A 15,872-nucleotide genomic window follows, 5' to 3' on the forward strand; every position below is an offset into this window, starting at 1 on the left:
GCGCAGTGCTGCAGGGCCGGGAGGGGCGGGGAGGGAAGGGAGACGAGTGGGGAGAGGAGAGGGGCGCGATGGAGGCATGGCACCGCCGCCCTGAGCTCAGGGGATGGTCCAATGTACATTGCTGCCGCCCTGAGCTCCGGGGATGGACATTGCTGCCGCCCCTCGGGCCTGCGTGCGCCGCCGGACGGTTAGCTGTGCATCGCCTCGCCGGCCTCCGAGAGGGGCTCTCGGCACCGCCGCTCCTCCTGCCCGTGCCACGTCTGCTGGCCTCCCTGTCTCCTCACGCCTCCCTGTGCTCTTCCCGGCTCCTTGTAGCTCATCCCCGCTCGCTCGTCCATCCCAGGAGGAATGGAGGGCTACAAAAGGGCGCCCTATGGTGAGGAGGGGCTGAGTGAGCCGGGTCTGATCGGCCTGGGGAAGACCCAGAGGGGATCTTAGTGCTGCTCCGGGGCGGGCGTTAAAGGGACGGAGCCAGGTGCTTTTCGACAGTGACAGGGAAAGACATGGCAGCTCCAATGGAGGAAGAGCTGTGCTGTTAAGAGCTGTGCTGTTAGGAGCTGTGCCGTTAAGAGCTGTGCTGTCCAGGTGACAGAGCTCCGCCACGGGCTGCCCAGAGGTTGTGCGGTCTCCCCCGGCTCTAATTAGGACGGGGAGTAGCTCACGGCAGTACCGCTGTGCCCCGAAGCTCCTTTAGGAGCACGGACCCCATCCCCGTTTTAGGCTCGCGTTCTCAGCCCGCCCGGCGCCACGCGTCACGAAGGGACACGACAAGGCTCCCAGCCGTGACGAGCCGAGCTTGGGGCCGGCCCCAGCCCTGCTCCCCTCGGCCAGGTCCCGCCTCGGGCCGCTGTCCGTGCCGTGCAGGCTCTGGGCGGGGCCGTGAGGAGCCGCTGGGGGTGGAGGCTCCGCCGGCCGCCCCGCCCCGCAGCGCTGAACCTCCCCCGCCCCTGTGGTGCGCGCATACGGCCGGCATGGAGGGCAGCATGGACTCGGGTCAGCGTGATGGCGGAGCGGGCGGGGCGGCGGGGCGATGGCTCAGCTCTTTCTAAATATAAAGGGAGGGCGGCGCGGGGCCCGTCCGTCCCTCGTGGTGGTTGCGTCGGGGCGGGGGAGGAGACGGGAGCGGCCCGGTGCCGCCCGGAGCTGCGGAGAGAGGGGCGGGAGCGGCCTCGCGGCGGCCGGGCTGAGCGCCGCGCTTCAACCCGCCCGCCCTCCGCCTTCCTGCCTGCCTTTCCTCCCGGCCGCCAACATGGCTGCGGCCAACGCGCAGGACGAGCTGAGTGAGTGGCGGCGGGCAGCGCGCCGGGCCCGGTCACCGCCATAGCGGGGCGAGGGGCCGCGGGACGGGGAGGGAGGAAGGCAGGCGTGCGGCCGGATGGGAAATGTAGTCGGGGGCGGCGGCCTGGCCTGCCCCGCCGGCTGTGTGTGTGTGTGTGTGTGTGTGACCTTGCGGGGCTGCTCTGCTGGAGCACACTTAACTTGGAGAGCACGGTGTTATTTCCCGTGGTCTGTAGAGCTCTTCCCGGTTAGGATTAATTAATAGGCAGCGTATGACTCAGCTGAGCGAAAGGTGGCTCTGGAATGATACCAGCTGCCAGAGGTGAAGGGCAGGAGCGGCGCTTGCAGCGTGTCGGTGCTGTCGATGCCGTTGCGATTTTTCCCGTGGAAGGTGCTGTCTTTGTTCTGCTCTTTGTTAGCGGAGCGGGGCTGGGTGGCACACGGATGCGCTTTATGTAACCGCGGGGCCTCGTGGCGGGGTGCAGATCGTCGGGTTACACCGAGCCTTGGGTTGGACGACACGAATGCCAGGCTATTTATTCCGTCGACAACTGGGAAAAGCTGCGATCGCGACAGGCCTGGCTGCAGTCGGTGCGGTTCCTGCCCGCACCTCCGCCGGTTCTGTCCGTGCAGCGTTTCTATCTTCCCAGCCCCGGAGCTGACACTGCACAAACCAGTCCTGAGCTGCGGATCAGCTCCTCCACAGCTCTTTGTGTTAAACCGCTCTGAATGTCTTCACAGTGAGACCTGTGTCAAAAACTGCGTGGGGTTGTCGTTGCTGCTCTGCTGTATCCCCAGAGTGGAGCAGATTTTACCCAATTTGAAGCTTTGTTACAGACTGTGTTTGGTCCAGTGGGGAAGGAGAGTGTGTTGTTTCTTTGATTGTATTTTCCCTGGTACTTCACCTGTCACTGTCGTCTTACTTAAATTCCTCTTTCTCCATTCACTTGTATTCTCAAGGCAAAGGAGGAGTGGGAAACTGAACCAACCTCTCTTTAGATGCACTTAAATAGTAGAAGTTTAGCATACGTAGAAGGAAATCTGTTTGTTTATAGAACGATGGTATGTCCCAAAAAAACAGGCATAATTATTACTAGCTTTAGATTTGACAGTCACTTTTCCTTTTATATGTATTTAGCTCTATAGTGCCAGCAGAACACAAAATTCTTTGCTTAGACTACATATGTGGGTGCTGACTGAGAGATCAAGTTAATTGAAAGCAGCGTCAGAATGAAGGTTAAAAATCAGTGCAAAGCCATTAAACTGATCCTGAAACTGTAAGAGTTCAGATGCAAAAGTGAGCATTTAATTTTGAGTAGTTGCCATGGGAGGCCTAAGCCTGGCGTATGGCAGGTATGTGGAACTTGGAAAGCTATTCAATCTTCTGTTTTAAAAATAATAATAATTAAAAAAAATCCATAATATGGAAGAACAGGATGGGAAAAAGGATATAATCCCCACCGCCCTGAGGCCTTCCCACTCCTTTCCACTCAAACCTTTAGAACAATGCAGTGATTAGCCCAATTCTACAAATGCTCCTGTAAGTGGTTTGCCTTTGGGCATATAATGGGTTACTGGTAGAGCCAGGAATAGCACCAGCAAATCCTGACTCACTGTTTGCTGCTATAATCGTACAGGGTATATTTTCTCCCAGAGTCTAATACCATTTCAACTAGAACTTGTCATCTGTTCTAGTAGTAGCACAGTGGGCAAGAACCAGTTTGATTCCCCAGGTCGATCCTTCTGCATGGAGAATAGCACTGAAACAGTTGCTTTGCTCTGGAGGGACTGAAAGATGCTGGAGCTTTTGCAGAAGCAGATGTTAGTCCCTAAACCTGCATGTCTTCCAGGCAGACACACCCCTGTGTCCCCTCTGGGGAAGGTGCTGGGGTCTCCATTGCACTGTTTTGGTTCTACTGAACCTGAGTAACTCAGGCTTTTTGTTTGCTGTTCTGAAACAAAGTACAGGAAGTGCTTTATTGTGCCAGTCCCACGATGTGTCAAAGAGACTTATTTTCCCCCCCCCCCAGGAACGTGAAGATAGGTTCCAGCTTTATGCACAGCACATTTTTCTACTCTTCTTTGTTTTGCAGAGGACCCAAGACTCTCCCCTAGGTTCCTAGATAGTTAAATTGTTCCTAGGATAGTTAAATACCAAGACATGTCCTAGTCTTGGTAGCATACAAGTTGGAGTCATTAGCATCACTCCCTTGTCAAGCTTCTATGCTGCATGCTGTCTTGTGTTTTGGATTCTGTTTGTTTGCTTTTTGCAAGAGGTCTGGATTTGAGCCCCAAATTCTTGTAATTTTAAATAAAACCTGGAGGGGAAAAAAAAACACGGGGAAAAAAAAAAAAAACCAGAAGCAAAACATACATTTTCTCACGAATAGGTAACTGCATTGCCATGGTAACTTGAGGATTTCAAATTCCAAGTACAGTGTGTCAGTGGGAGCAAATTGGACACTGCTGCTGTAAGCAGGGAAACAAAGATTCATCTTCTTGTCCTGCCACTTTATTTCCTGCGTATGGTAAAAGAGAAGGTCTCTTCCTACACAGTGCCTATTGTTAAATTCTGCTTGTGTTCTTCCTTTTGTAGACGTGTTTTCTTCAAGAAAACCCCCATAAAAAATAAATTGAATGCTTTGTGGAAATGCTGCAGAGCCTTTAGGAAATGAGTTGTGACTATGCCAGAATACACGAGTAGCTATTACAAATTTTGAGTGAACTTACTGGTATGAGCTTCAAAAATAAAATGCTGGTATTCATCCTTCTACTTGTGCAGTAAGTTCATTCTCTGCTGTTTATTTTAATCCTGAGTGAAAGGTCATTGTCATAGCTGTGGCATGCGTAATGTTTTGAAGACTTCCTATTTAACTAGGCGTTATTTCTCCTGTGTTTGCTAATGCAGTGGGCAAGTCTGACCAGGACCACAGTTGGCTCCACCGCCATAACCAGACTGTGGGCAGTGTAGGGATCATCTTTCTTTAAAGAAGTATCTTGTAGCTTTCATGTTCATAGCTAAAGGGAAACTTGATAAAGTATGCTAAAAACAATGGAACCAGAGCTGCGCAGAATGACGGTAATTAATTCATTTTATTTGGATTGTTCCTTCCAAAGCTCACTGTGGACTGCGTGCACCCTTCTCTTTTCCATTGGCATGAGGGTGCTGAAGTGCAAGCTTGTTCTTAGAGTGATTTATTTAAAGCCTGGCATATCTGGGCACTGGGGTTTCCAGTTGAGTTTACACTGATGCCTGCTACTTGTGCTCCTTTCTCTCTTTCATTTTGACTTTCTCAACATTTTTTGTTGTTTTTTTTTTTCCTCATAAATTCTTTGATCTGTTATGAGTTGGTCTGTGCCCTCTGACAGTGAGGTCTTCCCCCATCATCATATTCAGCAGACTTGCCTTGAGTTGATGATGTAAGTAATTTATACAGGTATGATAATTAGTGAATGCAGGGGATGTTAGAGGTGGCAACAAATTGCATGGTGCTGTTGCCATCCTGAATTTGAGATGAGAACTCACTGTGACATTTAGGAAGGAGATGCCACTGCACAATCCCAGATAGCTGAAATACCAACTTCTTAGATGGGGTTATTGCTCTCCTTTATCAAATGTCATGTCCATTACTTGCTCCTTTCTCTGCTTCTAACAACTTGCAGATTATCTTTGTTGACCATTCTAATTAACTTGTGAAAAGAGAAATTGCAGGAAGGGATGTTAGATGGGCTGCATGCTGTGCTTGGTTTGGGCTAGCTGTGGTGAAGGCTGGGATACTAGAGGTTCTCTCATGTGAAATATAGTGCTGTTACTGTCAGATTGCAGTAAGATTGCTGCAGCACTTAATTTTAATTGCTTTGGGTTACTCAAAGTGTTATTGTGCCATCTTCTGTGCTGTGTAGCAAAGCAAGTTAGACATCCTTGCTTTAATTATTTTTATTGTAATAAAACCACATGATCTCCCTCCTTGAAACTACAACCCTGCAGATTTACAGTACTAGATAGGGGGCATAAAACTGGACAGGTCTACGATACTTAGACTGCAACCCAACCCCATCTGCTTTCTTCCCCCTTCCCCATCCCACATGGAGCCATTTGTTCACCAGAACTTCTGCTCTGCTGTCAGCACCAACAGCATGAGAGGTGGGCTTGCTCAGTACGGTGAAAGCTGGGAACTGCATGGTTGATGTGTATGAGATTTATAGCTCTACGGGCGTGCTCCTTCTTTGTTTCCCTGTACTGCTGCTATGGATACAGCCTGCAATGGAGCACAGGAGTGTGACTTGCTTGCAAGCTGACAAACCCCTCTCTGGTTTCCTACCTGCAGCCAGGCTCCTCAAATCTTTGGAATGGCTTTGTCATCCCTGCATCTGGGGCAAGGAAAAATGGTCGCAGCATTACTGCTCAACAACTAGACAGAAGAGAGAGAGAAAAGTAGTCAACTTGTTTCATGGATTCTCTTTGCCACCCTGCTTTTCTCCCTTCAGCTTCTCCTTTTCTCTTACTGCAGTTTTGGTTTCTTCTTACATCAACTGAGAAATATGAGAAGCTGGAAGTTGTGTAAATGCTTGTAGTTCACAGGAGCCATAGGAATCACAGGATCATAGGAGTTGGAAAGGACTCCTGGAGGTCCCTTGGCTCAGCCCCCTGCTAAAGCAGATTCTAGCAGGGTGCAGAAGGCGGCATCCAGGCAGGTCTGTGAATATCTCCAAAGGAGACTCCATGGCCCCTCTGGGCAGCCTGTTCCAGTGCTTTGTCACCCTCACAGTAAATAAGTTCTTCCTCATGTTCAGAAGGAACTTCCTATGTTTGCGCCCATTGCCTCTTGTCATGTCACTGGGCATCACCAAAAAGAGCTGGGCCCCAACCTCTTGACACCTGATAATCTGATGATTGCACTGATTGCTTGAGCTGCTTCTCCTGCATGGAATGTCCCAAGCAGCTTCTGAGCACATTCTGTGTCCTTAGACATCCTGGAGGTATTCCAGTAAGTGAAATACAACACAAAAAGGAAGTTGAAAAGGGAAAATTTGGTAGGATTTAGAAAAAAAAAATAATAAATATCTTAAAATTGTTGACTAGCTGGCAGGCTCAATGCTCCGTGGAATCTGAAACAACGGATCAACTTGCAAGTTTGCATTGTGAGTGCTGCAGAGTTTTGACTTGTAATCTCCCTGATGCTAAAATTTCACGTTTCAGTCTTTTTGGGTGCTTGTCATTTGCTGAGCAGAAAATAAAATGTTGGAGGTGTTTAATCTGCAGCTGGCAGAGGAGGGATGACTGTATAAGGACTCGGCACATGGATGGAACAGATTTAAACAACAGAAAATAGGACAGTGGAACTGTTCTGCAGCTACATCAAGGGCGATTTCCTGGCTAGAGCTTTTGTATTTGAGCATCCTTTATGTTCTTTCACATCCAGCAGTGCACATTCACCCGGTCCTTTCCTGCAGCCACACTTTGTTTTTTACCTCACAGCTTGCACAGTGATCCTTCTCCACTGAAGGCAAGTTCTCCCTGTCACTCTCTAATCTTGGCTTCTAACAGATCACTGCAGGTTAGTCTTTAGGGCAGTAGTTTTGTCCTGCAGGATGCACTAAGGCCTGTAATCCCTTAACGCATCGGATTTCCTTGCTGCCTGCAGGGAGGCCCCCAGTGCTGTGTTCCAGTGCCCAGCCTGGCTGTCAGAGCAGCACTGTTCTGGGTGGGTCTGGCTTTTCTGCTGGTATAGCTGTCGGGCCAGCTCTACATTCCCACAGCATTGGCTCCTCCATCCCCTATACAAAGACAGATAGTTCTCAGCCCATGTACTTGAGTTTCTGACAGAAGAACTTAGTCTCATCCATCTCCTTGAAGTGATCTTCTGCTAGTTCAGTGAGAAAATCGATGTTTTATGCTTTTCTTATATTGGCCTCGAAGGAGTTGCAACTTCTTCCTTTTTGTGTAAGCTAATTTCCTTATTGTTTTCCTTCCTTGTTTTGGTCAGGAGTGCTTCTATTTAAGATTTGTTACAAAACTCCAGCAACTTCACAGAGCGATAGTAGGATCTTTATGTTTTAAGTTGCAGCAATATACCTGTGTTTTGTAGTTGCAATCTTTTTCCTATTGATGATAATGTTGTCATTTATTTATTCGGTTGGGGGAGAAAATTAACAAATTGTAACAAGTCAGCAGCTAATGGAGACAAATTTTGTGCAGCATTTTAAAGATTTTCTGTATCTGTGTGGCTTAAAAAAAACATGTTCGTGGACAGAACAGGTGGATCCGTGTCAAGATGTCCTATAAATTCTCACGCTGGTATCAAATTTTGAGCGGCGTTTTCAAGCTTTTTAAGAACTTTTTTAACTTGTTCTTTGCGCTTCTTAGGTGTGCAGCCTGTTAATTAATCCACAGCTGCTGTGGTGTGACTTGTCCCAAAGCTTATGCCATGTGCTTTGCCTTGACTTTGTTTTTTTAATTGCTGTGGCACGAACTGTAATCTTCATTGGGTCCTGCTCTATCTGGTTGCTTTGTTCTGTTTGCACAGCATCTACAACAGTGGGGTCCCCAGGCATGACAAGAACCATAAATTAAACAAGAAGAAGAAGAATAAGTGGCTGCTAAATCTTTTGTGCTCTGTAATTATTTAGTAGAGATATGGGATGTCGTGGTCTGAATGCAGATCACAGCACACTTCTAGAAGTTAGCAGCTCTACAGCTGCACAGCTTTGCTCTGAAAGCAGAAAGTGCAGAAGGTGGGTTAGAGGTGCTAACCTTTCATACCACCTTTTGGACATGTTTTGGTTTTTATCTGAAACAAAATATTAAGCAATATCACGGGAATTTTAATTGCTTCTGTCTATAATAGGAGTCCTTTGTACGTAATTGTGGAGGCCAGTACAGGGAGCAATTGGGCTGGTTTACTCTGTTAGTGTTAAAATTAGAAGGTGTGTGTCTCGCTCCAATTTAGGAGTGAGGCAAAGGTTCTTTTGATAATGTTATGCCCGGCGTGAGATTAAGAAGAAGAACATTCAAATGTTGATCCGACCAGTTTATTGGAAATGATAGACAATTGAGGGGATGGGGAAGGGAGAGCGACGAATGCCAAAATTAGGGTGATGGGGAAGGGAAAGTAGGCGATAGAAAAAGGTTGGAAATGGGAAGAATTACGTTAAAGCGGGGAATAGTCACCTCCTGGATGCAGCAGCGTCCCGTAGCACGTTGTTAACGTTGGTCCGGGGCAAAATAAGCGTAGGGGAGAGCAGCACGAATGTAGGCAGAGGCCGCAGATCGATGAAACGCAGAGAAGACGGTCAGAGTACGCAGGTCTCAGGAAGTGGAGTCTCGGGCAGCGAGGTCCCTCGGAGCAGAGTCTCGAGCAGCAATCCCAGAAGAGATAATAGGCAGCAGTAGGGACAACGGTGGAGGTGTGATGGTCAGATACCTAGATGCCTACAAAGGTTCTTCAGCATACAGGCAATTTCTTCTTCAGCATGCAGGCGCTCGCGTAGAGAGGCATCTGATGACAGAAAACCTCCTTGTTTCCGTAGTGAGGCATCAGGTGTCAGAAAACCTCCAAATTCGGGGTTTGTCCGTGCCCTTTTTATCCTTCTTTCCAGCCTTCGAGACATTTCGGGACGACTCGGGTTAGCGTCCTGTGATTTTCCTCAGAGATGTCAATCTTCCTTGAGATAGGCCAACACAAAAGACCACTTAAGGGCCATTGATCAGTATCTTATCTCCCTTTCGTAGCTCCCGGACTTGTCCATCTCCTAAACAAAGGGATTTCTCGAACCTTGGTTCCTGTGTGTCTCAGTCCTGGAACCTTGGCCAGGACTTGCCTGAACTTGTCCATTTCAGCAAACTTTGAGACAGTAATGTAAAAAGCATGGCTTCTTACAGTGTGTCTGCTCTTTGTGTTGCTGAGACAAAGGTATTTGTGTGTAGCATCTCTTCTGAACTCACTAAGGGATTTTCAGGAAAAAAAAAATACATAAATCATGCTGCTGTAATTTTGAGTCCTGTTGATTTATTTTTCCCCTCTTATTTTCTTCAAATTGCAGATCAACTTGAACGAGTGTTTTTGCGTCTCGGCCATGCAGAAACAGACGAGCAGTTGCAGAATATTATTTCCAAATTCCTACCCCCTGTTCTCCTCAAGCTGTCCAGCACTCAGGAAGGAGTTCGTAAAAAGGTAAGGGCGCCTACCCTACTGGAACATTGTTCTCATCAGGCAGCAGGAAATGCCTTCCTGTGGCATTAAGATACTCTTTGGTGCTCTTTGTGAAGGGATCAACTCTTTCAGGAAATGATACCATGAGCCTGATAGGGAGAAAGAAAATAGTCATTGCCTGCATCAGCAAGGTGTTTTGTATGTGTGATTTTTGCTCGTATAGACTGTATTTGTTTCTGCTTGAAGCCAGCTTGCTGTGAGTTAGCCTGAAACAAAGACTTCCTGTCACAGAGACATCTGCCACAGCTTCCAGGATAGAGCTGTTGTATATCCACCTCGCTAATAGTGCGTGTGGAGCAAGCCTCCTTCTCTGTGCAAAATGCCTTATGGGTCTTTTTCACTGCTTGACAGCAGTAGAAGAAGCAAGGGCCAAATCATTTTGAAGGTATAACCTAATGTCAGTTTGAAGGAATTCATTTCCTTAATGCAGAAGACTGCTTTGTTGCAGAGTTCATTCAGATATGCGTTCAGTACTACCTGCAAAATGGTTTGGCCCTTTCCTACTTCGACGTGAATTAGAGAGAGGAACAAATGTTTTATAGTTAGAATTGAATATATACCTAAGGAATTCAGTTCTTGCCTTAGATTATGTAACAAAAACTCATCTCCACATCCATGAAACAGCTCTGGAGCACAATAGAAAAGGGAGGAACCTGTGTGCCACTTTGTCCCACTTATCCCCAGGTGCAATTGTAGCAGTCACTGGTCTTTAAGCTTGTGGAGCTCTGTTGTCCTTGAGCACAGAGATATATTGGCAGGTGGAAACCCAAATTATGGACTCAGATGAAGGGATGCTGTGCAGATCATTCTCATGGCCGCTCTAAGAGAGTCTCAACTCTGCTGTTAAGTCCTGAAACCCTTCAGAATGAGCCAATATAAAAACGCTATTTAAAATGAAGTATTACTGCCTAGTGGTAATGCACGCAAGGAGATGCAGAGGAAGAACATTTTGGGACTTCTCAAGCCTAACTTTGTGATGTATAATGGAGGAACCAAAGGTGGAGAAAAGGATGGACCTAGTGATTTAGGGAAGAGTAATTGTGAGAAATTGGAGGGATGAGTGAATAAAAAGGATAGTGATGTATAAACAATTCATGATCATTATGCTTGTATGGCCTTGTCTTGAACCTTATCAGCACGGTCTGTCCTATACTCTTGTTAATTTTCATTTTTAGCTGGTTTTTGAATGAGGCATTTTTGTTTTGGTGTCAGAGGGAACTCGTCTCTATGCCAGCAGATGGAGAGACAGGGTCTCTTAAGAATGAGGCTGTTGGAAAGCTGGCTCTTGGTGGGACCAAGGGAGTTTGTCAATTGCTGGAGAGATGCAAGGATATGGGGATCTCTTGGTGTGAGACTCACTTAATAGTGTGGCCCTCTTAAGGATAATATCTTGCTGGTTTTACTGATGGACACCAGCAGGGTCTCCTGGAGCTGAGAGTGTGGTGACTTTATCTCTGGGGCCAAGATCATGAGGAGTCCCCTGTCGTAGGAACTAGTGGATACCTGACCTATGCAGTGTGTGCATGTGATGGTCTGTTGCTGCACCTTTGATGGCTTATATGTCCAGGTGCCAGCTTCTGGGCAGAGCCAAGCTTCAGGAGGGGCCCATGTTGTACATGGGTATGTACATCTTCCTACTATCAGACCTGTATCTTGAGCTGCTACGGTGTACTGAAGTATTGTGAAATAGCAGTTGTGTGGTCGTATAGAAGTGGTGTTAAACTTTGCGTTAAAGGCAAGAGAGACCTGACCTGGATTCTGACAGAGGAACACCTGCTTGTGTTTACTGTTATGCCAGGAGGATTTGACCAGAAAGGCAGTTGAATATAAGAGGTCCGAGCAGCTAATAGGCTCTGCACAAAAGATGGACCTAACAGTGATAACATGACAGGGGTTTGAGGGATATGAAACCATTCTACTGTGCTGATAGACATATTCAGTCTCAGAAGTAGTGTTCTTCTGACTATACAGATATCATGTACTCTTGAAACTATGCTAATGAAATTTCTTAGAATGTTTTAATTAGGTGTTTTCCATAGGATCACATATTGGTTTATGTCTGAAGGCACCCTAATTATTTTCTTGTTCCGCTGTCCCCCTGTCCTGAGTAGAGTGAAAGGCTATTGACTTGTGAACATAAATACTTAGCTTTCCTATGCTCATCTTGCTTAGTGGGCAGTAAAGATGTACCTGCTGTTGAGCTGTAGCCTCAAAAGCATGCTAAGGTAGTGGAATTAATATTTTCTGTGCGTGCTCACACCTTTGGACAATTAAGGCTAATAAAAGTAGGTAGAGAAGAAGGGAAAGAGAAGGACAGTCTTTGTTCACCCAATTAATGACTGTAGACAAAGTGACAAAACTGATGTACTGTATTGTGACTCTCTTGATGTTATTGTAGTATTTAATCTATGTATTGTTTCTACAGTAGAATCATATAACACCCCAAGCTGAAACTGACCCACAAAAATCAACAAGTCCAATGCCTAGCTCCACACAGGACCACCCCAAATTAATACACTCCTTGGATTACAACAGCTGGGGCCCTGACCACTGATGTAACCCTTCGAGCTTGAGCTATCACCCATCACTACTATGTTGTTTTTTTTTTCTAGTGGTTTGCTGGATACATTATGCAGACAAATGTGAGATACAGCTTTGAAATCCAAAAAGGATCATGTCTACTGGCTTCCCTTAGTCACCAGATGGGTAACCTTGTCATAAAAGGAGATTAAATTCTTTTAAAAAGCCACATGCCAACTTAACTGTGGTTTGAAATCTTACACTGTTTTACTTGAATTGAAAAGTGTAGTTTTCCTTCACTTAAAGCAAAAAATAAGGTCAGTCTGTTGTCAGTATGCTGCTGAAGTTCTGGAGCTTCAGGACTTGCCTTCACCCTACTTCAGGGCACTTTGTTTATGTGGTGGGGTGACTGGATGGGCAATCAGCCCATCCAGTCACTCCTTCTCCACAGCAGGAAAACAAGGTAAAACAGCTTGTGGGTGGAGATAATGTCAGAGAGATTGCTAACCAGTTACCAACATGGGCAAAATTGACAAGGCTTGTGGAAGATGAATTTAATTTGCTGTCTGTTAATAATGGAGTTAGACAGTGAGAACTAAATTGAAGTGAAAACACCTTCCTCTAGCCCCCTTCTTCCCAGGCTCTTCAATCTCCGTTCTTCTAGTTCCCACCCAAGCAGTGCAGGTAGGTGAGCACTGAGGGTTCTTTCATTTCTTTTTCTCTTTTTCTTCCTCTCAGGTCATGGAGCTGCTGGTTCATCTGAATAAGAGAATAAAAAGTCGCCCAAAAATCCAGCTTCCTGTAGAGACATTGCTAGTTCAGTATCAAGATCCTTCTGCAGTGTCTTTTGTCACTGTAAGTATCTGTTCTTCCAACAATAACTGATTATGGTTTACTTGAAATAAGCAGAATATTCCTTAAAGCTTCTGCATTAGTTCTGTCTGTTATCCTAACAAATATGTTATTGGGAGGATGTTGACTTTTTAAACATTTTTTTAAAAACTATGTAGCCTGGTAGGAGTGAAACTTGGTTTCATAAAACAGCGAAGTTACTGATTTTTTTGTTGAAATTACTCTTGATCTTTCATGAATCATTGTTGCTCCTGTTGGACATAGCCTGCTTATTGCAGTGGCCCCATTCTGCAAATCGCTGCCAATCCTCATCCTGATGTATGAACAAAGTGTCTTTTTTAAAGAATCTGCATTTCTCTGAACACAAGGACACTTTTAATTATGTGTCTATGGTCAGGACACTTGTTGGTAGAAAAAAAGATGAAAAATATTTTATGGATTGTAAAACTGCATACTAAGTAATTTCATTAGATGTTTTGTAAGACTAAGGAAGATGATTGTTGTTTGAGCTGTGGTAAATCTATTGCAAATACCAATCATGAACGAGTGATAGAATGGGAAGGAAGCTTTCTGCTCATCTCGTTAGGCTGCTGCATCATATAGAAACTGAAAGGAAAATATTTGTACTTTAAAACTACAGTCACATGGAAGTAATCTCAGATTGTCTGCAAACAAGTAGGATTATGCAGAGTTCACCTTTGAGGAGTGGGTGCTGTTTCCAAGTCTGCATGTGTTCTTCAGAGAAGCAAAAGGACCATTGAATCTGAAGACAAACTGTGCTTTTAGCAGCATGCATCAGAAGTCTGTGTTCACTGATGTATGAGTGATGCATATTGTTATGTGCAGTGAGGTAGTGGGCTCTGCAAAAATTAAGCAAGTGCCATCTATGAAGAAATGTAATGCTTCCCACTTCAGTGCTGTGTAGTGTTCCTCCTATGAATTGTTCTTTATACTTCTTGCCAAATAACTGCAGATGAGGTACACAGCTGAGATCTGCACTGCATTGGACTGTAGCGGTGTACTATGACTGCCAGCCTTCTCCCTGCATGTAGGTGTCTCCTTAGTTCTTTCCCTTCACTGCATCATCTGACAAGCTAAACTTAGTATTTATTTTGGTCACAGAGTGGTAGTTGGGATGAGCAGATTGTGACTAGATCCAGTAGGTCATAACTAGGTCTTACATTGAGTCAGCTGGAGAAAAGAGCTTACACAACTGTCAGCACCATTCTGGAATCATCTGTTAATGCTTTTTCTCAATGTATTTTCATTCAGAGGAACTACCAGCATGAATTAAAGACCAGAAAAGTCCCTCTGTTTTCAGCCCTCCAAATTTATTTGTCTTTAACCTCTCAGTAGTGGTTTGTTTTTAGTTTTTTAAGTGATTTGTAGTTTGTTTGGTTTTTTTGCTTGTTTTATACAGAATTTGACAACTGAATTTGCATTATTTTTTCAAGCAGGTTGTTGAGCACACAGCTTTTTATCTCTCCAGTTCCAAGCTAGATTTGGATCAATGGTAGCAATAAAAGATATTCTAGTATTCAGTACTGCTGCGCTATCTTGTCCCTGACTCTGTTTGGATTGCATTTGCAGCTTTTAAATATGATGATTCAGAAACACATCTCGAGAGAAAACTTCCCTGTGCTGCTGACTCCGTATTTATTCAATAATGGGTAGCATTTTTCTTTTAGAAATAGATAAGTGAAAACAATGCCTTTGATTTCATTGAAATTGTAGCTTAGGTAAAGCTGAGTTCCAGCTTCTCAGTTGGGGCTGATTGCCACTCACTGGCACAGCTGTCCAGCGCCCCATCCAATCTGGCCTGGAACACCTCCAGGGAAGGGGTACCCACAGATTCCTTGGGCAGATGTGCCAGGGCCATTGAGTGAAGAATTTCTTCCTAATATCTAACATAATTGCACCCTTTTTTAGGTTAAAGCCGTTTCCCCTTGTCCTGTCACTATTAGACTGTGTAAAAAGTCCCCTTCCTGCCTGTAAACTCCCTTCAAGTATTGGAAGGCAGCAATGAGATCTCCCTGCAGTGTTCTCTTTTCTAAGCTAAACAAGCCAAACTCACCAACATTCTTTCCAGTGAAGACTGGAAAGGTTTTCCAGCCCTCAAAAAGCTTTGAGTCCATTCAGCCTTGTAATTAAGAAATTGGTCTGCCAAAACAGAATCTGTTTCCAGCAACCGTATTTTAATACAGCATTCCAGAAAAGTGTAAGGAATGGATATTTCACATTATTACACATTACTATGTTTTGCCTTTTTTTATATTTTCTTTAGAATTTTACCATTATTTACGTTAAGATGGGATACCCTCGTTTGCCTGTGGAAAGGCAGTGTGAATTGGCTCCAACTCTTCTCACTGCAATGGAAGGGAAACCCCAGCCACAGCAAGACAGGTATAATTCGTATGCTTGGAGTAAATCCTGTTTCTATCATTTTAATGAAGTCATTTGTACCTTTTCTGAAAAGATTTCTTCTTTTGTGGTTGTATCTTCACAATAGAAGCTGTGGATTGCTGTGTATAATAAATGCTTCAAGAAAACTATTAATTGTGGATGTGCAACTTATGTTGAAATGTCCATGGAAAAAGATACAGAAGTCATAACTTTTATTCTACAGCACTGTTGCAGTATAGAAGTATTTTAAAAATAGGCTTGCTGAAAGGTCTTGCAGTAAAATCTTGCTTGTGTTAATGAGATAAGCGTCGTGATATTTGTTTTCTTTGGGAGCACGGTTTTACCCTGGCCAGAAAGCAAGTACATGGGTGAAAGGTGCTGTGGGAGATCTGAGTAGACCAGTGTGTAAATACCGGTACTGCTCTGTCTGTGTAGGTGCTTTATTGGAGATGAACAGTGTCAATCAACTTCTGCTGTATGCTGACTCAAACTTATGTCTTTATACTTCTAATGGAGGATGTAGTTCTGGAGTGTGCTTTGTGGCATAATTGCAAAATGCTGAAGTCTGGAGAAAGGGATGTATGAGTGTGTGTGTGCTTGCACACT

The 15,872-nt window shown here is 45.1% G+C and overlaps 1 protein-coding gene across 5 annotated transcripts in view; it reads left to right on the forward strand.

Annotated features, from left to right (window-relative positions):
- ECPAS (Ecm29 proteasome adaptor and scaffold) overlaps positions 1–15,872 on the forward strand; it is a 66,155-nt gene that overhangs the window by 474 nt on the left and 49,809 nt on the right. Inside the window, exons 1-4 of one of the 5 annotated variants that reach the window (XM_015849831.2) lie at positions 84–376; positions 9,322–9,452; positions 12,750–12,866; positions 15,148–15,266. In XM_015849831.2, coding sequence (XP_015705317.1) covers positions 349–376; positions 9,322–9,452; positions 12,750–12,866; positions 15,148–15,266 — 395 coding nt within the window. In that variant the 5' untranslated portion in view covers positions 84–348. The other 4 variants (XM_015849832.2, XM_015849830.2, XM_032441468.1 and 1 more) reach the window with 4 other exon arrangements.

This window comes from Coturnix japonica, chromosome Z (assembly GCF_001577835.2).
Source record: "Coturnix japonica isolate 7356 chromosome Z, Coturnix japonica 2.1, whole genome shotgun sequence".
Taxonomy (NCBI): Eukaryota; Metazoa; Chordata; class Aves; order Galliformes; family Phasianidae; genus Coturnix; species Coturnix japonica.